This window comes from Madurella fahalii, assembly GCF_045866475.1.
Source record: "Madurella fahalii IFM 68171 DNA, scaffold_1, whole genome shotgun sequence".
Taxonomy (NCBI): domain Eukaryota; kingdom Fungi; phylum Ascomycota; class Sordariomycetes; order Sordariales; genus Madurella; species Madurella fahalii.
In genome coordinates, this window is record NW_027263971.1 from 6767006 (window position 1) to 6789748 (window position 22743).

The following is a 22743-nucleotide window of genomic DNA, read 5'->3' on the forward strand; positions in this document are numbered from 1 at the left end:
CCCAATCTGAATTACTGTGCAGGTGCAGTGTTTCTAGAAATATAGCGAGGCACGCGCAGCAAACTTGAGGCGGGCGCAGCTGACCAACGGTTTTGCATGTGACCAGTGACATCACGACGCTTCGTTTCACCTTTTCCCCCACTGCCGGTCATTTTAACACGGGTTTCATCAACGGTTCGGGAGCTTCACCCTTACATCGTACCAGTGTTCCGGGATGCCTCTGCCCTACGCATACCTAGCTTCAGTCCACCCTTAACAAAGGGGGCCCCGCAGTGAACGAGTTCCTGCTTGACATATCCGTGAAATAGCACCAATGTGGAGGTAGAACCTCGCGGGAGCTGCCAGGATGCCTGTCCCGTTCCTTGGGCGACTCAACGTGTGAGAGACGACAGCAACTTGCATCTTGCGTGTCTACACCTTTGCTAACTTTGGTTACCCATTCGCAGCACCGAATATACCGCTCTTGTCTGGTCGTTTTTCCTCGTGGGACTCGAAGCCTTTATCCGCATCTTCACTCTTGCGCTACGTGAGCTTCCCCCGCTCGATAACACTCCAACAACCCATCCATCTAACGCCGTACAGCGCCGTGGCTGCTTGAACTCTTCTACGGCATATCCCGACGTCTGTTCAACAGGTTAACGACTCCGGCACAAAAAAGAGCGGAGCGGAGGAGGAAATGTACGTCTCTTCCCGTCTCGTCTCGCGTCTCCCCGGAGGACCAGGAAAACGGAATACTAATGCGAAGCTGGGCAGCCATTTCGACCTCGATCCGTAACGCCTCCGACTTTGTCGATCTCTGCGCCACATTTGGATACAATGCCGAAGAACATGTCGTACAGACGAAGGATGGATATCTGCTTGGCCTGCACCGGCTGGCATGGCGCAAGGGAGAGGAAGACACCAAGGTCAACCGCGGCCCCAAGAGCGTCAAGAAGCGTGTCGTGTACTTGCATCACGGCCTGCTGATGAACAGCGAGGTGTGGGTTTGCTTAACGGATGAGCAGCGCGCGCTACCGTTTGTTCTCGTGGAGAAGGGATTCGATGTTTGGGTGGGTGCTTTCGAGAATAGGGGGCATGTGACGAACAAGGCTAACTGAGGACAGCTCGGCAACAACCGCGGGAACAAGTACTCCAAGAAGTCAATCCGCTCCTCCCCCAATTCCATCGAGTTCTGGAACTTCTCCATCGATGAGTTCGCCTTCCACGACATCCCCGACAGCATCGGCTACATCCTCGAAGCCACAGGACAAGAGTCCCTCTCCTACATTGGCTTCTCGCAGGGCACCGCCCAAGCCTTTGCCAGTCTCGCCGTCCATCCCAAACTCAATGACCAAGTCAACGTCTTCATCGCCCTCGCGCCGGCCATGTCCCCCGCCGGCCTCTCCAACGGCGTCGTCGACGCCCTGGTCAAAGCCTCCCCCCAAGTCCTCTTCCTCCTCTTCGGCCGCCGATCCATCCTCAGCTCGGCCGCCATGTGGGAATCCCTCCTCTACCCGCCACTTTTCACCAAGCTCATCGACCTCGGCCTCTCGTTCCTCTTCAACTGGCGCACCGAAAACATCAGCACCTCGCAGAAACTCGCCGCCTACCCGCACCTGTACTCATTCACGTCGACCAAGTCGGTCGTGCACTGGTTTCAGATCATCCGGAATAAGTCGTTCCAGATGTACGACGACGACGTGCACCCGCCGTTGCTCTCGCCCCTTTCGTCACGGAGCAGGCGGTACACCAAAGTGGCGCGGTATCCCACGCGCAACATCAAGACGCCCATCGTGCTCGTGTACGGCGGGTCGGATTCGCTGGTGGATATCAAGGCTATGATGAGGGAGTTGCCAAGCCAGACGATTGCGAACGAGGTGCCACATTATGAGCACTTGGATTTCTTGTGGGCGAGGGATGTGGCTGACATGGTGTTTGGACATGTATTTGACGCGTTGGAGAGTTTTACGGGCGCCGAGCACACGCGGGAGGAGTATGAGAGGTATCGGGTGAAGAGGGAGAACTCAGGGCTGGGTTTGGGCCTGGGGTTATCACGGATGGCGAGTATGGACGGGGGAAGTGGTGGGAAGGGGAAGGGTGTGCAGCATATGAGGTGGGTGAGTGATGTGAATGATAGCGATGTGAGTACTGCGGTGGGCGGCGGGAGCAACCAGGACGAAGAGGATGATGAGGCGGGGTCAGTTTCTAGACCGGAGACTAGAAATGCACCGACTCCGAGCCCGGTCGGCTCCTCGTCGATGATGCAGCACCACGCGCCTCAACAGCAACAACCTCGTCTCCGCGAGCGATACGAAGCTCAGACTCACATCCCCTCGCCCACCGGCGGCCTGCTCGGCGTCGCTAACCCCCGCCGCAGCTCGAGGGCTAGCCTGGGCAGCCTGCCGGATGAGCTCGTCGCGGGGCAACAGATCAGCGGCAGTCCCCCAACCCCGCAGTCTCATGTTTCGCCATCGGCTCGTCACGGTGAAAGGATCATCAAGTTTGGCGCGGCCGCAGCCGTGCCTGTGTCGGTGCTGGCTCGTGGTGCTGGCGCGGGTAGAGACCCGGATACTCCGCCTGGCAGCGCAGGTGTTGCTGCTGCTGTCGCCGGGGCCAGCCCAGTCAGTCCCTCCATAACGTCGCCACTGTCGAGAGAGATGACTGCCGGTACCGGCGGTAGCAGCACGCCGACCGCGACGCCGCCGAAACGGAGGGGCACTGGGGGCAGCCAGATAAGTCTGTCTGAGTCGATGAGGGGCGGGTTGGTGAGGGGGATTAGTTTGGGGGCTAGTAAGTGACGATTTTCTTCTTTTTTCTTTTTTCTTTTTCTTCGCTTCTATGTCTTTTTTGTGTTGTACGGTCAGAGGCCGGAGTTGGCTGTGCTTCTGAGAGTTGTGTTTAATTTGGGGAAGGGTGCTTGCTGACTTGGTATTGATTTACAGGCAAAGCCGTTGGCGGTGTTACGACGAGCGGTGCTGAGGCTGGACTGACTGGTGTTGGTGGGACGACTCTGGCTGGGAGTCCTGATGAAGGGAAGGGATTACAGTCGAGCAGGACTTCGTAGGCGTCGCTGGAAAAGTGACGGTCGGTGTAGAGGCGGTATGGGAATACATTGCGCCGCATAGAGACTAGAGAGATGGGGAGCGGGGTGGTGTCCCGGGTTCAGAGATACATCTGGTACCTGACTTAGATTGGAGAGTGAAGCTGTGAAGGGACGAGGGGAGTTGTACAGATTGGGCATACATCGGGATTGCATTATTGTTTCTGCATGGTTACACTGGAAATAGAAATTATCAGTGGAAGTTTGTTGGGGTTGATGTATTATACACATACATTGCATATACCGTGTCGATGGTTTTATTAAGAGTTGGGAGATGAGAAGATGTGCTGAGTCGTCTATAAGAGCTCGGGAGGCTTTTGGTAGGTTGGAGTGATCTTTGAATGGTAGGTTGTAGGAATATTGTTAGTGTTATTGTTATTGGGGAGCCTTTTCGGACTGTAGGAATGGTTTTATCGGGGGCTAGTGGTTTGTGCACCTACATACCATACATTTCCCTAACTTTGGCCCACGCCCATTTAGTTGTAGTCGCAGCTGTAGTCGTCGTCGTTGTTATCGTTGTCATTGTTATTATCGTTATCGTTGTTGTTGTCATTGTTGTTATTGTTGTCGTTATCGTGATTGTTATTGTTGTCATTGTCGTCGTCGCCGTCGCAGTTGTGGTCGTTGTCGTTGTCATTGTCGTTGTCGTAGTCGTAGCTGTAGTCGTTGTCGTTATCTTCCTGGGCAGCTACACATTGTAGTCTCAGATGCTCAGACATGCTAGGCGTAAGCTACTATCATGATGGTGATGATAATTGCGGTGATCGAGGAGGAGAAGACTGGAAGGCGGTATGGGCTGATAGGATTTGGGAAAGTTGGCGTACAAGCCATATTTGGGTGGGCTACAATCTGGTAAGACATTTCCTATAGCGCGGAAAGATCACTTCATTATTATTTCCTCCACCAAGTTGTGTTATCAGGCACGCTGTACTGCCCTTCGAGTTCCATACAGTAACGACAGTGATTCGCTCATTCAGGGACAACACCGTACTCAACCAGACCCCCGCCACCCCCCCATCTCAGTATTTTCCAGGAGGCCACGACTGTGAGACAACCTGTTTCAAAACGTCCACCGGCGGCCACCGGGCAAGAAGCGCCTCCACGGCCTGGGCAAGTCCGGGGCGGTGACGAGACCGTTGCCGCGGCTGGGAATGTCTTCTAGGATGCCTCAACCACTTGAGACGTTTCTTTCTTGTCTTGGCGTTCCCACTGCTATCTTCCCGTTCGTCGTCAGCGTCGGAACCGTGTTGTGCCAAGAGGATATTCTCGGCGGGGTTTAGGCTCGGAGGAGGGGGTGCCCCCGGTAGCCGCTTCGTCGTCGACTTCCGGGTGCTCAGGCTTTTGACCGCCTGGCTTGTCGGACTTGGAGGCGGCGCAGGCTTCAAAAACGATAATGGCAGCGGGCCCCGCAAGTACTTCCTCCAGATGGGATTCCTCTCGGGGTGGTTGAAATCGGCTAGGAACCCGCAGATGTGTGCCTTTCGAGGCTCCGGCAGCTTGGAGGCTGCCGTGGGCCACGAGCAGGGGGTGACGCAATTGGTAAAGGCCATGATGCCGATGATCATGGCGACGTAGTCGAGCGAGTCCAGGTCCTGGCCGCCGCGCAAGATGGCTTGCGCGACAATTTTGACGTAAATGTGCTGCTCCATGTAGATCTCGTCGAGTACCAATACGACTTTCCCGATGACCTGGTGGCTCCAGTGGCGGCCGACCAGCCGCAACACACCTTCCACTTCGTCGTCCATATGTGGGGCCGTCCTGGCCATTTCAGGGGAGCACATGTTGCGAGGTAGGCCTGATGACGGGGTTACTTTTTACGTAGGTTTGTGATGCCAGGGGGTGAAGAACAGGTCGGTCGGAGAATGAGCTGGGAATGGTATATATATGAAGGCAAATTTGGTCTGCCGCAAGTCACGCAGGCTCTGGTTAGCGTAAAGTACCATTGGGATGCGCGCACATGTCGAGTCTAAGGATGGGGAAACATTCTCGCTAGTGGATATATCTTGCGAGTTTCGGGTTTGCTGTTCGACCATTCCTCTTTTTGAGATACTAAACATCCAATAGCGTCTCTAGATCCGAGTTTGGACCGTGGCCGGTCTCCGTCGGCGGAAGACGAACAGCGGCCTACATGCCGACCGTCCGCACTTGTGCTGCATGGTTCCCTCATACCGTGGATTTCTAATGAGATAGCGTTCTCCTGTTGATGACAAATGTAGCTATGGTCGTGGTGTTGAGGCAGGGAATTTTGTGTGAACTACGTCAGGTGGATAATATTAGGTGGACATCGTCTTTGTTAGCGGGAATGACTGGAAAGAAAGAAGAAAAGAAGGAAAAAGGAAAAGGGAAAAGAAGAAGAAGAAGATGAAGAAGACGAAGAAAAGAGAGCACAGATTCCTGTGAGGCAAGTGAGAATACATACGAAGAAACGAAAGGAAAAGGTGTGGGGAAATTTAAGAAATACAGGAAGCAAAAATAAAAAAAAGAGGAAGTATTTTACGAAAAGCTCGCCAGTCAACCCCTCCATCAGGAAGGAGGTGGCCAGCTGCGAAGAACCCCGCAGGTCTTTTACTTCGCGAGGATGGGTCAAACCTGTGACCTTCTAGAGTTCTGCTACCGCGTTAGCACTATTCGTTGATTTTCGTCTCCCTTGTTACTCGGGTGCTTCAACGTCCTGGTAACCGCGTCATATCAAAAGGGCTCTCTGTGTTATGCCTTCTCCGCCTTAGCACCCGCAGCCATGCCATTGACGATAATAATGCTATAGACGGCCACTCGGTGGCTCGCTAACACATCGCTTTCCTTGTCCCTGCCCCACACTTGGCTGCTGCCCAGCCCGAAGTTCACATGAGGCATCACGCAGGTGGAGAAAGTCTGCAGGCTAACTAACTGAGAAGGTGAGCACCCCCGGGACGAAGGTGCTACGAGCCTGAAAGGCTTGAGCTCGCCACTATAGGAAACTTTTAATGCAGAAGACGTAATCGTGTTGCCTTCAACACTTGATTAACACCCTCTGGAATTTAGACCATCCACTGTAAAGGGTGGCTATTGTCGAAAGTGTGCAAGTCAACGAGGAAATGTCAGGTCTCCAATACAGGTCCCGATATCCAAGCTCGGCATTTCTAGCATTGCAACCTAAGGTTAAGCTGTACCTTACTTACAGTTCGGTTATGTGCAACGGATGGGGAGGAGTTCCGAAGTCCGGAGAAAGTCTTGGCGGACGCGGGCCAGGCGCGGGTGGATGCAGGAACGGGCAAGGATTCGGCTGTGCATTACGTCAGTGGCACATTGTCGGGTCGGTACACGGACAGGGATCAGTCGCACCACCACCACTGGAATAGAAAAGCAGAACGGCGAAGTCGGGATTGTGCAATGGGGTTGACGGAATAATAGTTGGGCCGGGCTGGCGGATAGGACATGGATAGAGGAATCATCTAACTCTGTCTTCGAGCGGCCCGCTTCGTCTTGCACTTCAACGTCGGTCGGAATGTCTCTCCACCTGCAGTTCTTGGCCCATTTGTCCTCTAGGCCACCAGCCTCATTCATACCCACCCATGGAGGCTTATCATAGATGCCCAGTTAGCTTTGGGTCCGCCGACATGGCTGCTACTGGCTGGGTACCGGACTCTGAGGGATCCCAAACGAAGCGCATGACAGCGGAGACGGGGTGCGCATCTCCGTTCTGATGATTCGAAGGCCGCTGGACCGCCGAGCTTTGACTTTCTTGATATCTATCATAAGGTTATTGATTTTGTTATATCTGCGCTCTAAGTACTTGTCTATCACCAAAACGGACTAAAGAAGAACCAAGCGCGTGGTGGTGAAGCAGTATGCTTGTATCCGAACATAACCCCCGTTAATGAACAGCAGCTTCTCGATATCCGACATCAGAAATTGTCCCACCACAACTCATCAATTCGTTTCACTCCGAAGTGACTGGCAAACTCAACAACATACGTTTCTATATTTAATATTACGCTCAACCGGAGCACTTACCAAGATTATGAGATTTCACATCGTATTTTAAACTTTAAAAACTGATGCAGTAGCCGCCATCTCACCATCCGCGTCACTCACCGAGTCTCACCCGCCGCACTTATACGATGGCTTCAACCCCCATATCCACCGCCACCAAAGCGGCAGCGTCGGCAGCGTTGGCCGCGGCAGCCGCAAAAGCCGCCCCCGTCTTCACCGTCTCCCCCTCCACATCCCCCTTCCAGCCACGCCAAACCTTCGAAGTCTCCACCTCCATCAACCGCTCCTACTTCCTCGGCCACCACCACGCGGGGCTGGCGCGCATGCGCCAGTCCCTCTCCAACGTCGGCCTGATCATCGAATGCCGCGACTACCGCGTGCCCATCTCCTCCTGGAACCCTTTGCTCGAGCAGTCCCTCGCGACGTCGTCGTCCGGCGAGCCGCGCGCGCGCATCATAGTCTACACCAAGCACGACCTGGGGCCAGCGGACTCGTCGCCGCGCATCATCCGCACCCTGCGCAGCTTCCACACGCGGCCGGGATACGGGCACCCGGGCCCGGCCCGGACCCAGACACCACCCTCCAGCCAGACGCCATCATCACCATCACAATCACCATCACCACCGCCACCATCGCTAGCCCCGCCGGCGAGGCGCGTGCTCTTCCTGGGCACGGGCGCCGAGGACCGGCGCAACAACGCGCTGGGCCACCTGCTCGACGCCATCAAGGCGGTGGCGCGCGAGCGCGACGCCCTGACGGGCCTGCGCGCCATGGTGGTGGGCATGCCCAACGCGGGGAAATCGACGCTGCTCAACGCGCTCCGCTGGAAGGGCATGGGCCTGCCCAAGGCGGCCAAGACGGGGGCGCAGCCCGGGGTGACGCGCAAGATCGGCACGCCGGTGCGCATCGCGCGCGGCGAGGGGGACGCGCGGGACGGGGCGCGAGCCGGCGGAGGCGGGGAGATGGGTCTCGGGGAAGGGGTGTTCTTGTATGATACCCCCGGCGTGTTTGTGCCCTACGTCGCGGACCCCGAGGCGATGCTCAAGCTGGCTCTGGTGGGCTGCGTGCGCGACGGCCTGGTCGGGATGGAGATGCTCGCGGATTATCTGCTGTACCATCTGAACCTGAACCTGCACGGCGGCGGTGACGGTGGGGGGTATGTCAAGAGGTTTGGGATGAAGGGCCCGACCAACGATGTGTACGAGTTCCTGATGGCCGTGGCCAAGAGGACGGGCAAGATCGGCAAGGGCGGGAAGCCGGCGTTCGAGGCGGCCGCGGACTGGGTGGTTCAAGAGTGGCGGCGGGGAGGGCTCGGGAAGTTGCTGCTGGACGAGGTGACGCCCGAGACGTTGGCGAGCGCGATGTGGGCGGCGCAGGAGCCGGCGCTGAGTATGAACCAGGCCAAGAAGAGGGAGAAGGAGGCGAGGAAAGCGAGGAAGGAGGCCAAATTCTCCGGCGGCGAGGCTGCGCAGGGGGTGTGAGCGCGGTCGTCTGCACGAGTACACACACATGCGCCGAGTTCAAACCGGCATCAGAAAGCGGTAACGGCGCAATAGGGCAGCTCGACTTTTCATCAGATACCCGCCAATCATTGGACCCATATAAAACTCATGTATACATACATTATCGAACAAGAAACAGCTAAAAAAGGACAATTCTGGTCCCGATATGCAGACCTGAGCGCCTCCCCAAGTCCGAAGATTTTCAAGGGTATTAGAAGCCGACTGTGAAGCCCGTGAGAACCACCCACCCATGGAATCACCCCGTTCCGTCCTGTCCCCCATTTCACAAGACCCTAGCGGTGCTAGACGTCTGCCCCCGTGCGCATGGAGAAGCGAGTAAGCGAGCTGTGCCTACCCGAGCAGAGCGGCCTTGACATATATGGCCAAGACCCCTTTGAGTCCTCCGTCCAAACCAACCGCCCAGAATTGCCCTTTCGAAAATCCGCCAACGCCATTCAATGCAAAAGAAACGGATGCCGACGTCAGTATCCCCGTGTTATACATTATTCTGCATCTCCTGAACAAAGAACTCTTGTCACGCAGAGTAGTGCTGCTGCCACTTGACGAGTCGTCGGGTCAAGCTGTCCATCATCTCCATGCAGCCCAGTTCTTTGAAGTCTTTTACTGGACGACCGTCCCCTCTTTCACCAAATTCTGGGGCTGATGTACGACCGGCGTCGTCGAGTGTCTTCTCCGACGCTGTCGCGGAGCCGCCATCGATACTGCCGGCGGTACCCGTCGGGAGTCCTACAAGCGATTCTCCAGCGAGCTCCACTTGCGTCCGCGAAATAAAATCCAGCAGCGCTGCTGCTCTTCTCTTCATGTCGTTCATCGTGATCTTGCTGCTCATCCCGCCGCGAGATTTGGAAGTTGCCTTACCGCTGCCTTCGCTGGCCCCTTTGCCGCTGCCCGCGGGCCCATGCTCGTCCTTTTGTATGTCGCGCGACTGTGATCGTGCCGGAGAGTCCTCGTCGTGCGCATCCCGGTCTCGAGTGTACTGATTGCGTCCTTTCTTTTTGTGCGACCGCTTCTTGTCGTTTTTCGACTGCACGGTGATGGTGGGCGGCGTGTCCGGTGCCGGGTTCGATGTGGGTGGTGGTTCCGCTGTCGCCGGCGGTCGAACGGCTTCTGTCGTGGCACTAAACGCACCCCAACCCCCCGAGGTCGGTGCCACCTTGCTTGCCGCCGCCCGAGCTGCCAACGGCAATTCTTCTGAAGGATCTGAATCTGTATCCGCGTGAGCGCCGGATACCTTCACATGAATTGTAGATGCCGTACCATCAGCTCGCCGACGATCGGCCCTTCCTTTTCTCTTGCTCGCCGTCTCGGCCCGCTGCCGCTCTCGCTCCTCCTTTTCCGACGCCTTCTCCGCTCGCTGGGTACGCGCGCTCGCGCCGCCACGTGACTTCGATTTTGTCGCCCCATTGCGACCGCTTGCTACAGCGTCGTCCGAGTCCTCGGCATCCTTGTCGGGAGATGGCGACGTCGATCGGGAATCTGTCCGCTGTCTCTTGGCGCCATCCGGCTTTCTGCGACAGTGTCAGTCATCACCGGACAGGCAGATGCGGGGCAACATACTCCTGGCTGTCGCTTCGTCCACGCTTCGGGCGTCTGCTCCCGCCATCAGGCTGCTCGGTAGCTGCGTCCTCTTTGCTCGCTTCGATTGCCCTCCTCAGGGCCTCGGCTTCGTCATAGGCAGCGTCTCTGCTATTCATGGTAGACCGTCGCTTCGACGTCTGGTTTGCCGACGATGTCCGGCCATTCCGCGTCTCTTTCTCCTTGGTGGGTGAGCGGACCACATCCTTATTGAGCGACGCTGCTCTCGACGTCGTCCTCGGGGGTCGCTTAAGTGGGAGGTAGTGGGAGTACACACTCCTGCGAGCCATGGGAGTCAGCATACTGAGCCCAGTCGAACATGGGAGAAAAAAAAAGTCCAAAGGCGACATGCGCCCGCACGAAATGGGATCGGCCGTGCGCCGCCTCAGCTGCACAATGCAGCTGAACAGCCAACTTGATCGAGGGCTGCGACCAGAAATCTGGCCAATTAAAGAAGGGAAATTTACCCATTGCTTGCCGTCCACAGCTTATGCAGATCCTGGCGGCATTGCTCGCAGAAATACTCATCGGGACTCGACTCTTCGGTCATGATGCCGACACAGCCGCCGTGTTGCCAGACCTTGCAGATGTCGCATTGTACAAACAAACCGGCCGTGTCGTCTGTTACGTCGGCCGAAAAGAAGGGGTCGATGTCGATGGCATGCTTGAAGCCGTGCTTGGAGTCTTCGTCAAGCGGAGGGGGGCCCTGGTACTCGTCGTTGCCGCAGACGCAGCGAACGGCCTCGTCCTCCTCTTGAAGATCACCGTCGCCGTTGGCCATGTCAATTGCGTCGGCTTTTGCTGCTGTCCTTTCCCGTTCTTCGCCTTGTGCACGGGTTCGACGCCGGGTGCCGAGAGGTTCCTCGGCGGTGATGGTGTCTTCTGGTGGCTCGGACGACAGCGAGCCTGTTGAAGTCGACTTGTGCGGCGAGCCGCCTTTGTTGAAATATCTGGAGCTGCGCTCCGGGCGCCCCGACACACTCGAGGCGGTAGACGAAATTTGTGACTGGGATTGCGTTGCTCGCGCTCTTGAAGACCGCCTCGGATCCGTTCCTGCCATTGCTTGCAGCGTGAGCCGCAGTGACAAGGGCAGGAGGTGAGGACTAGGTGTAGTGGGTAGGGGTACCCAAACAGGCCAGAGGCAAAGCGCCCGAGTGCCTTCTGGACAAGATCCGATTATCCCGGTAGAGGATTTCTGTGTCGAGTATGGGAATCGCGCTTGGTCGTGGCGGGATGTGGTATGGTCTCGCTGCGGGTGACTGCGGGCTCGAGATTTTCGGTTCCGCTGGGCTGACGACCGGGGAGGGGACGCGGCGGGTTCGAGTCGCGGCAGTAAGAATTGGGCGGTCGCGGATGATGTTTCGATGTGTTCGCTCCGAAATTAGCGGTTGAAAGAGGGCCGGTTGGTTCGGCGCCCGGTGTCGCGCTAGGCGGCGTCAAGCAGAAGCTAGGAGGGATAGTCGGACGTGAACAACGACATGGGACGACTCGACTCGCCGCGGGAGCTTTGGACAAGAGACCAATGGGACGGTAGACTGCTCGAGCGTTATGCCGAGGTCAATCGCAGCGAAAATCGATGGATGATATAGAATAGGTGGAGGGAAGGGGGGGGAAAAGAATTGCGACGCCAGGCGAAGGGCGAGAGCAGAGGGTCGAAGAGAGGAGGGTGGGCACCTGTGGGCGTTTCGCTACGTCGATCTCTGGATGGCTGGACGAAATCCACAGTGTCTCTGTAGTAAAGAACTCCTTTTCATGACGAGAGTTGTTGCAGAGACAGCCTTCGGTCCGGAGAACAAACGGGCGCAACGAGGTGTGTGGTGGTGAGAGAGTTGAGGGAGAGGAGGAGGCGGACGGGGGCAGAGGAGCGACGAGCGGGAGCGCTTTGGAGCACCACACACACACGCTCTTTTTCCCCGAGCGTGCTCGCAGCACCAATTTTTGGCAGACTTGCGCTGCCATCGGCTCATGCGGGGCCACAGCTCTGAGCCCCCATCCAATCCCGATTGGGGGTTTTTGCGCTGCGGGCCGCTCCAAGCTCCATGGTGCAACTCGCACAGTGCTAGCCACGGCCCTGGACTTGGCCCTGCCGCCTGTCTGCATCCAGGAAGCGAGGGCATGACATCACGCCCAGTCGAGTAGAGGGCGCAATAAAGGGATCGTGTTGCAGTAAAATTCCCCGAACGAGGACGGCTGAGCAGATCTTGATTCGGGAAACAATGCCGGCAACAATAAGATGCGGGAGGCTCTGTTTTCTCCATACGAATTGACGGCGTTGGGTTCGGCCGGGGATTGGTGTTTGTCGGGAGACAAAACCTGGCCAAACGGCCGCTGATGGCCGGCCCTTGGTCGACGACTTTACACAGTGGGCAAACGCGCTTCGCAGCCCCGCGCAAGGGGGCACGACCTCGACGGGACATTCTCGGGTCAAGGCTCCGTCAACGAGGGGCCCGGGACCTGATGTGGAGAATGTGATGCTTATGTAATCGCTGGATTAGGTCCTTGCCAGCACCGTCCTTCCACCACAGAACTTCCGTTGCTTCCAAAAGCCCGTGAGCAATCCGCTAATCGATCGGCTCCCGCCATCAAACTCGCTTTTGCTTAAAGCCGCCGGCCCGCGTGCATGACATTTTGACCGAAAAACCACGTCAAATCCAGAGCAATCCAGAAGGTGGGTTCCCTGCCGGCCGGCCCCAAACTCGGGTGCTCGGCCCCTGGATCCTGGCTCCGAAGGCCACCTGGGCGTTTCGGCCGCCGCGCTGCTCTTGGAGCCCGGGGAGACTTTCCGGAGATCAAGTGGTCTTGTTTTCACTGCCGACACTGACGGGGGCCTGTTGTCATTGTCTTGGTCATATTTGAAATGGAGACTGATGAGCGTCTTGTGGGAGAAAAGGAACGCGCGGCAACGGCCTCGACGCAGACTTCCCCTGCCAGAACCGGATCAAGCCCCGTTTTGTTGCGATATCGAGTGTTGCAGGCAGCCGAGTAGTTGACGTCCGAGACTTGCACCCTGTTCCGGTGCGGTGCAGACGACCCCGGGGAAAAAAAAAAATAGTGAAAGGAGGGGCACTACAATCGGGTGGGTTGTTGGGCTGTCGGTTGTCTTTTGGGGGGGTTTCAGTATTTTGGGTACCTTGCCGACCTTACTATCCATGGATGTGATATCTTGAATCGGTATGCCTATCCACGCCTTCCTCACCTGCCCGCTCACACTACAAGCCGCCCGGCGTGCAAACGCGGTGCACCTCCCCTCATTCACACTCAGACCCCCTCCCCCCCTTCCCCTTTCCGAGTACTGGCAGCAGAGACTTCCTGTTATGCAGGAAGATGCCGCCAGACGCTGGGCAAGACGTTCGTGCCCTGCCCGCCGTGGGCAGGTGCTCGGTCATGTGCACGTTCTTGCTCGCCCTGGTCTTTGCAGCTCTGAGGATGGCTTGGAAGCTAACTCGACGCCAATCAGCTCTCCAAACAGGACACGAACCAGCTCCAAAGATGGCTGCCGACCCGGTGTCATCTCTATTCCCCAATAGACCCATCCGGCCTCTGCCAAAACGGCGTCTGCGGGAACGGCTGTCTCCCGAGGTTGCCGACTCGATCCAGTATCCGCCGCTCCCACAAACCATGGCTCCGCTCTTCCCGTATCCGTATCCGTTGGTGGACGACAATGCAGATTCCAGCTTCACCCTCGCTCGCACGGGGGGTTCGTACGTTGAGCAGCGGCAGTTGCAGGGTAATGGCTCGGGAATCGGCAGCGATGAGGACAACAAAGCGCTGAAGGGAGGCGCGGCTAACAGAGCACCTACGGAACCGTCTGCGCTCATTCCACGAGCGAAGCCAGAACACGGACGATATGGAGATATGGTTCCAAACCTGTCGGCGGCGTCGTCGCCTGACGGATACGACCCTTTCGAGAACACTAACAATAAGAAGAGGAAGATACCTACAGCCGGTGATTCAGCACCAAGCGGTGTTCATGCTGTCAATGACCCTGCTGGTGGGACAAACCATCTTGGTGCCACAGCACAATCCACAGAAGCCCATGGCGAGACACCGGCCCCGACGTCCACGCCGTACTACGGGTCCGGAAGCTTCGCATCGGGCGCGCACAACGTCCCTGGACCGGGAAGAGGAAGATTCGGCCGGCCAAAGAGTGGCAAGATCACTACCCGACCACTGTTCGACTCGACTAATAGTTGGGCTGGGAGGAATAACAAGCCGCGTCCTAGTCTATGGCCAAGTGGGTCAAGTAAGTCGATTTTCCCGGGATTTTTCGCGTTTGACTGGCCTGTGACGCCCGTTCTCTAACAAGGTTCCAAGCCGAATGCACAGGCATCATCTCGAACGCTATTGCCAATGCTGAGAAGCTTCCACCGCACCAGGGTCAGGAGAATATCAGCCTCCTGCACCAGCAGCCGTCCGTCAAACGCAGCCCCGCGTCGACCCAGTTCACGTTCACTTGTGACTCGCAAGTCCCCGGTGCGCTAGCCTGGCCTAATACGGAGCGCCGCATCGCTATGCAACTGCCACAAGAATCGGCCGCAGCGAGCCAGGGAAAAGAGAACTGGCCGCGTGCTCCCCACGCTACCCAGGCCGGCCAAGTTCCGCCAGCGACGGGCCAGGCCGTCAATATGGGGCCCGAAGAGTCATCACCATCCCGGGGAGCCGTCAACGCCCCAAATCAACCAGCGCCCGCCCAGAAGAGTTCGCGCAGAAGCATCGTAAACCCGTATACGGCAGCGGCCAAGGCGCGTCGTCGCGAAACGCAGCTTGCTAACAGACGCAAACCCCCGAAGCCCGAGGACATTTGGATTTGCGAGTTCTGCGAGTACGAGGCCATCTTTGGATCCCCCCCGGAGGCGCTGGTGCGGCAGTACGAGATCAAGGACCGCAAGCAGCGCCAACTGGAGCAGCAGAGGAAGGCGCAACTGGAGCGCATGAAGAAGGGGAAGCACAGGGGCAAGAAGAAGCTTCCTGCTAAGAGCAGCAACGCTGCGCAAGACGCACATCACGCCGTGGACAGCCGTGACGCCTCGGTGAATCCATACGGCCGTGGCACTCAGGGCGAGGAGTACTACGACGATGAATACTACGAAGACGAAGAGTACGACCCAGAAGATGAGATCCCGCTTGAGGCAAGCCCTGGAATACCAGGTCGGCGCGACGGTGTCTCAGCACATTTGGGCGGTGGTTATGCCGTTCATGATGAAGGAGGGACTTGACTTGGACCTTCCTCCCCGTCTACCTATTGAGCGGTCTTGGGATCTCGACACTGCATTGATCATTGCATCCCTTTGGTGCGTCTGAGGTGGAGCAGCGGGCAATGAGGCCTTAACGAACGGACGGGACCGGAGCGATCTGTACCTCTGCCTTTGGGAAACTTGGATGGCAACCTTCACTGGGGAGCCATGACAGGGCGGCTGGCCTTGTCCTATTCGGGACGTCTCATATTTGCTCACCCCGTTTTCGACACTTCACCACTGATCCCACCCCCAATACACTCCCCTCTTAGAAAAGATACAAAATCCCTTGGGAGACTCAGAGACACGGAGCTTTGCAGATCATATTACTTTACTGTCCTCATAGCCGAGAGCGGTGGTACGGTATACTGTCTCAGTGTTAGAGCTAGCGAGTGTCAGGGTGAGAGACTAGAGGATTGCTGGATCAAGGGCGGTTTTGACACTAGCCCCAACCTACCAAGGCGGTATCGACAGCTCGGCAGGTTTAGACAAGAACATTCACAGCATTTCCAGCGTCAAAGTGCCCTCTTCAACGAAACTAACCGTGGAGCTGTGAAAGGGATGGCGCTAGTGAGGAAATTGGATGTCTGAGACAATTTTTGAGCGTACCGTAGCACAGCTGGAGCACCAATGCCGAATTCCGTGTAACAGTCGCACAATGATCCGTATATGTAGAGACACCCGATGGCGCGTTTTCCGTGGACGCAAAATATTTCCTTTGCGCCCCCGTAGCACACAGCGAGCGAGTACACGGCGAGGACGCAGCAAGGTAACCTGAGCAATATGCGGCGAGCGGCATCGCATCCCTGCCGATGGAGTGGCACGATCAACTTCGAGAAAGATACCTATCTTAGTAGTTCTGGGGCATTTAGACAACAATTGCCACCTCCCAGACGTCAACCAGTGGAAGACGAGCAAGGACAAAGACTTCATATGAAGGCGCAGTAGGGCGAACAGCTCACAGACGCACCGAACTTTGCTGGCCCAATCCCGAGCGGCTTCTGGGTTGCATAAGCCAACGAGACGAAGCGAAATCGAGACATGGCTGCGGTGCGAGTGGATATGCTGTGGGGGAACTCGTCTGCCCTACGGCGAATAGGCGAGGACCCGGATCCCCTGCCGAAGGGGCCTGCATGACGTCCAGGGAGCCAAACAGCTAGGACCAGGGAGCTGTGCCGTCTGTCATCAAACATCCAATCCGCCGCCCAACTACATCTCTTTTCTAGAATTTTTGCCATTTTCGCAGAAACTCGCTCGTTCGTTGTTCGCGCGCCCCTCTTTGTAGCCTCGTCCTATGATTTTCGCAACGAGGTAGCCGTAGCAAGCCCGGGCAGGCCAGATTATCTGCAAGGATGTTTGGCTCCCGGAGGCATCGGCCGCCGAATCCGGTATGTCGTCATTGCGCCCGCCGCAATCTCTTTGATGCTTCTCCTCTGGGAATGCCTGGGGCCCTTCTCCGGCCCCTGTCGTGTAACCCTTGATGGCCGCGGCTGCTGAGATCGAGGTGACCCGGCAATGGGACATTGTGTTGCTGCCAAGGCACTCGTTGCGATACTCTGCTGACGGCTTGTGATGCCACGCAACGAACAGCCACTGACCGCCGCGACTGCCAACCCCAACGCCGCCACAGCCGCTGCTGCCGTCTTTAAACGCCATGAGTCGAATTCCTCATTATCCGCCGCCGCCGCCGCCGCCGCTCTCCGCGCGCGACCCATGACGCCGACCCGAGTGGCAGAGGTTCAGACGAAACGGACTATACGTCGCAGCGCATCGGTCGCCTCCACGGGAACCGCATCAGAGCTCCAGGGACGGCCCGGCTTGCAAAGGCGTGGAAGCAGCGGGTCGATGACCGAGCGATCCTTCCGAACCCCTAGCCCGCACCGTCCCAGCAGCAGTGGCTCAAGCCACCATCAAACCCAGTCCCTCGGCCATGATGCACCTCCGGTCCCAGCGCTGCCGAAAGATGTGGACACGGGGACAGAGTCCCCTCAAGCACGTGCACAAGCTCCACAGCATCGGAGGGCCAACTGCTCGGGCATGAGCGCCACGCCTCTGCGCCTCGCTTCTCAGAAACTAGGGACCGAGGACGCGCCGGCCTGGTTCTCGGCTGCAAAACTAGGCGATCCTAGCAACGTTCGTAAAACGGACCCTGCCATGGCCAGCCCGCCGTCCAGTCCGTTTGAGGTTTCGGTGCACGGGGAGGAGCCAGCCGACGGAGCTCGGCCAAGCAGCCAAGCGTCATCGATTAACTTCTCGTACCCAGCGCGGACTAGAGTGAATTCTCTGCCATCTATTCCTACAAGTGAGGTCTTTGTCCCAAGCCAGACGCCCACCCGCGTAAACCAGCCACAGTCGTCGGTCGAGGATGGGCAAACAGCCCCAATTCCGAGGATAAAGCAGCAGACGAGAGGACAACCGTCATCACCGCCATCCGTGACGAGATCCGCTTCCAAGTCTTCCGACGCATTGGTTTATGATCCCAATTCGCGGCGAATGGTAAGGCAAGCGGAACTCCTACCCATTCAACGGATGGTTCTCGACGCCTCACAACGACCGACGAAGAAGAAGAGGGCGCCTCAGAGGGCTGGGTCGCATCTCGCTGCGGGAACCATGAGCCGTACTAAGAGTGACGCCTCGCGAGTTCCCGGTGAAGGAAGAACACGGCCCGTGAGCGCGCATGCGCAAACGCAACCGCCAGCTCCCGTAGGGACAGCTCCAGCACGGGAGGTCCCGGCGATTGAAGAGCCTGCGGTCAAGGCGATCATCCATTCGCCGAGGATCGAAGCAAAGAGGCTGGAGCAACAGCGCGCTCAAGAAGCAGTGGAACTCGCACAGATCAGCGCTCAGACAGCGCTCGGAACTACCACGGACGCGACCCGGTATGCTGTAAGGAGACAGCCCTCTGTGGTGAAGGAAGAGCCGGAACCCGAGGACCCAGAGCCCGAGAAGAAGGTCCAAAGGGTGATCTCTGATGCGTTGGACGCGGTCCCGGCGCGGCAAAGGATGTATCCCGAGCCGGACACCGAGTCCTCTCCCCGGACACAGCCGTCACTCAAAGCGGGTGTCCCCGTAAGCCCCCCGCACTCTCTGACTGATCAGATGCCAAAGCAGCTGCCCGGGCTCCTACAGCCTGTCGAGATTTCAAGGGATGAGGAATCAAAACATGACGCCGTTAGGCGCGCGCAAATATCTCGGACGCATTCAAACAGCCCCGCTCGACAGGCGCATTTCGGACCCGTTCAGAATAATCTAACAGTTAGGCACTCCCCGCCGCCTCGATCAGTCTCTCCGCGGAAGTCGGCTCTGAAACATACTAGCCCTCCCCGTGCCGCGTCCCCTTCGGGCGACACGTCCGAGACGTCTGGGAGCGTCAACCAGGAGCCTCTGGCGCGCAAGAAGTCGGTACGCGTGAGTTTCGACGATGGCAACACGGCGGTTGCCGGCGACTCTACCTCCCAGAACCGAGGTGATTCGGCGTTGCTGGCCAGCCCCATGCACGCCAACCGTCACCGGTGGCTCAGCAACCTCGGGAACGCCAAGAAAGACCTGGCATCGCTCGAAGACGACGAAGTTATGAGGCCACGGCCAGCTCTGCCTAGTTTTGGTAGTGTGAGAGATAGGAAGCCGCGGGATACCTGTCCAGATCAGGATGAACGCCCGCTTGTTCGGCCTAGGGGGGAGATAAAGTACACTTCGCCATTGCTCCCTAGCCCACCATTAGGCCCGAGCAATGATCATGCAATCGGAACTGCTCTGGCAAAGGAGCATGAAGATGGATCCAAGCATGCGGCAAATACGTCGAGGCTTAGGGAGCCGCTGCCTCCAGTGGTTACGAGCGTGGAAGGCACCGGCTATGAGAGCGATAGTTCCAGCACCAGCTCGCTTATCAGTTCAGTGTTTGAGCCGTCAGAAGCACCCATCCCCCCAGCTGCAGCCCCACTGCCGGTAGAGGTTGCCGAGTCGCAAACTCCGCGGCCTGAAGCAGCTGCTAACGGCGCAGCTGCTAACTGCACAGCGACAAACGCTGATACCGAACGTCTGAGCCGGGTCATCAAGGAGGACGGAGTGCTACCTCCACAGATCTCTTCCACTCCAGTCTCACAGCACCCGCCTGCTGTGATGGAGAACAAATCGCTCAGGCAGTATTTAGTCGAGATTCCTGGAGGATTTCCAGAAGATGAGTCGGACCAATCTGCGGCATCGGCCGCTAAGAAGCTAACCCCAGTCGCAATGGTGGTTCCACCGACTGTTGACATAGCAAAAACGGGACAATCGACGTCCGCGGCGGCCCAGGTGTCTCATGGCCCAGCCGCCGAAAGCACAAGCGACGCTGAAAGCAGCATCTATAGCGACGCCTACGAAGATCTTTCAGATGTTGAGGGCGGTGGTTTTCAGTCTCTCGATGCCGTGGTGGAGAGCCCAATGCGAAGTAGTCCTCGAGCAGTGGCCGTCCCTCGTCAAGTATCTGAGCCTTCTATCCCTCAGCTTCGCGAGCGACCTCCCCACCTCCAAACCGACATCTCGTCTGCTACCACCGCGGTTGAAGTACCATCATCAGAGATCCCGCTGGATGAATGGGAGAGAGCAAAGGCTTACTGGAGAAGCCTCACGGCGGAGAAACGCGCACAGCTAGAGAAGGAGGCAAGAGAAGACGCAGGCATAGAGGCGGATCTGGAAGAGGTGAAAACTGAGGCGAAACCCAAGAAAAAGAAGTCCGTGGAGCGCAGGAATTCCGAGCGGAAGGCGCTGACCGTCCACATGGCGCAGCAAATGATGGCACAGCAGGAGAAGGCATCTAACCCCGAGCGCAACTACATGATCAAGCCCGGTGCGCGGTGGAACGAGGACGACTTGGTTATCCCACCGATGCGGAAGACGATGCGTGAGGTTCAACATCAAGCATCCGTCCCTGCCCCTGCCGTCAATGGGGCCCGACTGCGCAAGTCAATGCGAGCGAGTGGTTCCAGTGCCGATGGCTCCGAATCTCAGCGTCCCATGTCATCTCCGCCGGCTACCGCTGCTCCGTCGAAAGGAGGACATCGCCGATCAGCGACGGGTCAGGTAGAACTCGTGAGACAGGGTTCTACTGGTAGTGAGAGCAGCTTCAAGCGTTCTAGGCCGGGAAGCAAATTGGAGGGTTCCGGATTCCGGCAATCCCTGAGACCCACGTCTCCCAACGTCTCGCAGGCACCTTCCAAGCGGTTCTCGCTGCGCGCCTTGTCCCCAACCGGCTCGTCCAAGCGAGACGCAGGTGCCACGGCAGCCACCACGCCTGCAACCCAGATGCGGAGGACCCTACGCGACTCTCCAACCGAGAAGACCCGCTCCACTGGCATACGCCTGCCCAGCTTCGGCCTCCCGTACGGCGGGAAAAAGAGCAGCGGCAGTGGCACAAAGGCCAGGTCTTCGGCGGGATCCCGCTTTTCAAGCCGGTTCGCCGACTCGAGCGACGAGGAGGGCGGTGGAATAGCGTCGTCCGGCTTCCGCAGCCGCTTTGAAGACTCGAGCGACGACGATGCGCCCGTGCTACCGATGCCCATGTCAGCCCCGCTTCCGAAATTATTTTCGACTGGACACAGCCTAAGGAAGCAGACTTCCCTTGCGAGCACGGCCCTGCCAGAGGAGATGGAAGAGTCGGAGGAGACGAACCCAGACCCCAAACCCGCCACCGCAAACACCACCACCGCTCAACCGCAGGCCCAGCCACAACCTACCCCTGCCATGGACACCAACGCCAACACGACTAGCAACATCCGTCGCTCCCGCTCCGGCCATTCGGGGAGAGGTCAGCTCCTCCCGGCCTCGCGGACTGCGCCCGCGCTTGGGACCGCGGCCATGTCTTCCGCCTCGGGCCCCGGCAGCTTCCCTAGCCTTGTCACCGCCCACGACAACCCCAAGAGCAGGCACTCGAGACGGAACAGTCTCATGTCTGTTTTGCGCCGCAGGACGAGCAAAAGTGATGGTGGCGGGGGCGGCAAGATTGGTCGGGGCGAAGTGAGCGAGAGCGCGGCAAGGCGGGATACTAGGCTTGAGAGGAGCGTGGGAGAGCTGAAGGGGATCAGGAGGGTGGGGGCTAACGCTGAGGGGGAAAGGGAGGGAGACACTGAGGCGGAAGGGGAGAGTTTATCGTCGCCTGTGCCCAGGAGTCCGAAGTTGCAGAAGAGGGCTTCGGTTTCTGGGCCGTCGCGAACAACGCCCGATGCGAACCCTGCTGAGTCAGTTGGGAGGTATGATGATGCGGAACGGAGGGATGATGGTTTTGCCGTCGGTAATGGCGGCGGTGGCGGTAAGCTCAAACGCTCTGCTGGCTCCGGGAGTCTGGGGACTAGGACGCTTAGCGGCGGAAATGGACTGCCCCTGCAGCAGCAGGAGAGTGCCCTGTCCATGGGGGCGTCCAATGTGGAAGGGGCCAGCGTGGCGGGGGGCTCGTCGATGAGGAGGAAGCGGTTTGGGGCGCTGAGGAGGATGTTCCGGCTGGATGAGTAAGGAGTTTGTTCCGGTAGTAATGGGAGGAGTTTGTGTTGGGAGTGTGTGATATTGCTGCGGTTTGGAGGGATATCGGAAGCAAAGCAATCAACAAGCAAGCAAGCAAGCAAGGTGTTACTGGTGTCTAATATGGAGGATTACATGCCGCACAACCGGCATATGGAATCAATTCAAACAACAGGCCTGGAGACTCGGGCAAAGGACTCGTTCAGTTCAGCGGGCGTATATATACCCATGTAGCGAAGGAAGCACAAAAGGTCTGGATTTCATTTGTTATCTTTTGGGGAGAGACTGGCTGTACACCTCACTCAGGGAGATTGTGAGTGTTGACTTGTAGGGTGCGGGACACACGCAATAGATGGGTGGGGACGTTCGTTCCAAAATGGCAAATTCGACGGAGGCCGGTTTGTCAAACTCTACGCCTCGCTTTACTTCATGCAGGTGTTTGGATTTTTCGAGATGGTTGACAAACACTAGTGTAATTGGCAAATGTCGCGGTCATTCATTCTTAGATGGATGCCCATAAGTACTAAGTCGAACACGAGGTGATCTACTTCACTCCACACTCTCTCATCTCATCGTATAGATATCGCCAACTCTCGCGCAGAGCTGGTGGTGACGAGCCCCTATTTCACCGCCAGCTCCTGTATAAACCTGTCATCAGTCGCCAAAGTCAAAAACTTACCAGCGGCGGTTTTCTGATATATATATATCTATCTCACACTTGTTCCTCTAACTCGCCGACCGCATCGGTCCCGCGCTTTATAGCACCTCAGGGGTGTAAGTCTGCAACCCGCCCCCGAGCATCTAACGGCGGCTTATACTGATGTGCATAGTGGTCTACCACCTGAGCTACCCGTTGCTCACATACACC

General features: G+C 57.6%; 6 protein-coding genes across 6 annotated transcripts; 4 read left to right on the top strand and 2 right to left on the bottom strand.

Annotated features, from left to right (window-relative positions):
* Nucleotides 1-346: 346 nt before the first annotated feature.
* TGL1 (cholesterol esterase) lies at nucleotides 347-3043 on the top strand (the record flags this gene model as incomplete). The annotated part of the gene is made up of 6 exons (XM_071057445.1): nucleotides 347-378; nucleotides 447-526; nucleotides 583-678; nucleotides 754-1049; nucleotides 1104-2769; nucleotides 2922-3043. 6 exons carry the CDS (start codon nucleotides 347-349, stop codon nucleotides 3041-3043), a joined length of 2292 nt encoding a protein of 763 aa, XP_070913546.1.
* Nucleotides 3044-4098: 1055 nt separating this feature from the next.
* On the bottom strand, nucleotides 4099-4824 carry MFIFM68171_02024 (uncharacterized protein; the record flags this gene model as incomplete). Its single annotated transcript, XM_071057446.1, has 1 exon — nucleotides 4099-4824. One exon carries the CDS (start codon nucleotides 4822-4824, stop codon nucleotides 4099-4101), a length of 726 nt encoding a protein of 241 aa, XP_070913547.1.
* Nucleotides 4825-7179: 2355 nt separating this feature from the next.
* On the top strand, nucleotides 7180-8532 carry mtg1 (Mitochondrial GTPase 1; the record flags this gene model as incomplete). Its single annotated transcript, XM_071057447.1, has 1 exon — nucleotides 7180-8532. The coding sequence occupies one exon, from the start codon at nucleotides 7180-7182 to the stop codon at nucleotides 8530-8532; it is 1353 nt and encodes a 450-aa protein (XP_070913548.1).
* A 556-nt stretch (nucleotides 8533-9088) lies between these two features.
* On the bottom strand, nucleotides 9089-11209 carry CTI6 (Histone deacetylase complex subunit; the record flags this gene model as incomplete). The annotated part of the gene is made up of 4 exons (XM_071057448.1): nucleotides 9089-9780; nucleotides 9832-10082; nucleotides 10132-10428; nucleotides 10617-11209. 4 exons carry the CDS (start codon nucleotides 11207-11209, stop codon nucleotides 9089-9091), a joined length of 1833 nt encoding a protein of 610 aa, XP_070913549.1.
* Nucleotides 11210-13638: 2429 nt separating this feature from the next.
* Nucleotides 13639-15365, top strand: MFIFM68171_02027 (uncharacterized protein; the record flags this gene model as incomplete). The annotated part of the gene is made up of 2 exons (XM_071057449.1): nucleotides 13639-14392; nucleotides 14464-15365. The coding sequence occupies 2 exons, from the start codon at nucleotides 13639-13641 to the stop codon at nucleotides 15363-15365; spliced, it is 1656 nt and encodes a 551-aa protein (XP_070913550.1).
* A 1370-nt stretch (nucleotides 15366-16735) lies between these two features.
* On the top strand, nucleotides 16736-21869 carry MFIFM68171_02028 (uncharacterized protein; the record flags this gene model as incomplete). Its single annotated transcript, XM_071057450.1, has 2 exons — nucleotides 16736-16771; nucleotides 16974-21869. 2 exons carry the CDS (start codon nucleotides 16736-16738, stop codon nucleotides 21867-21869), a joined length of 4932 nt encoding a protein of 1643 aa, XP_070913551.1.
* Nucleotides 21870-22743: the final 874 nt, after the last annotated feature.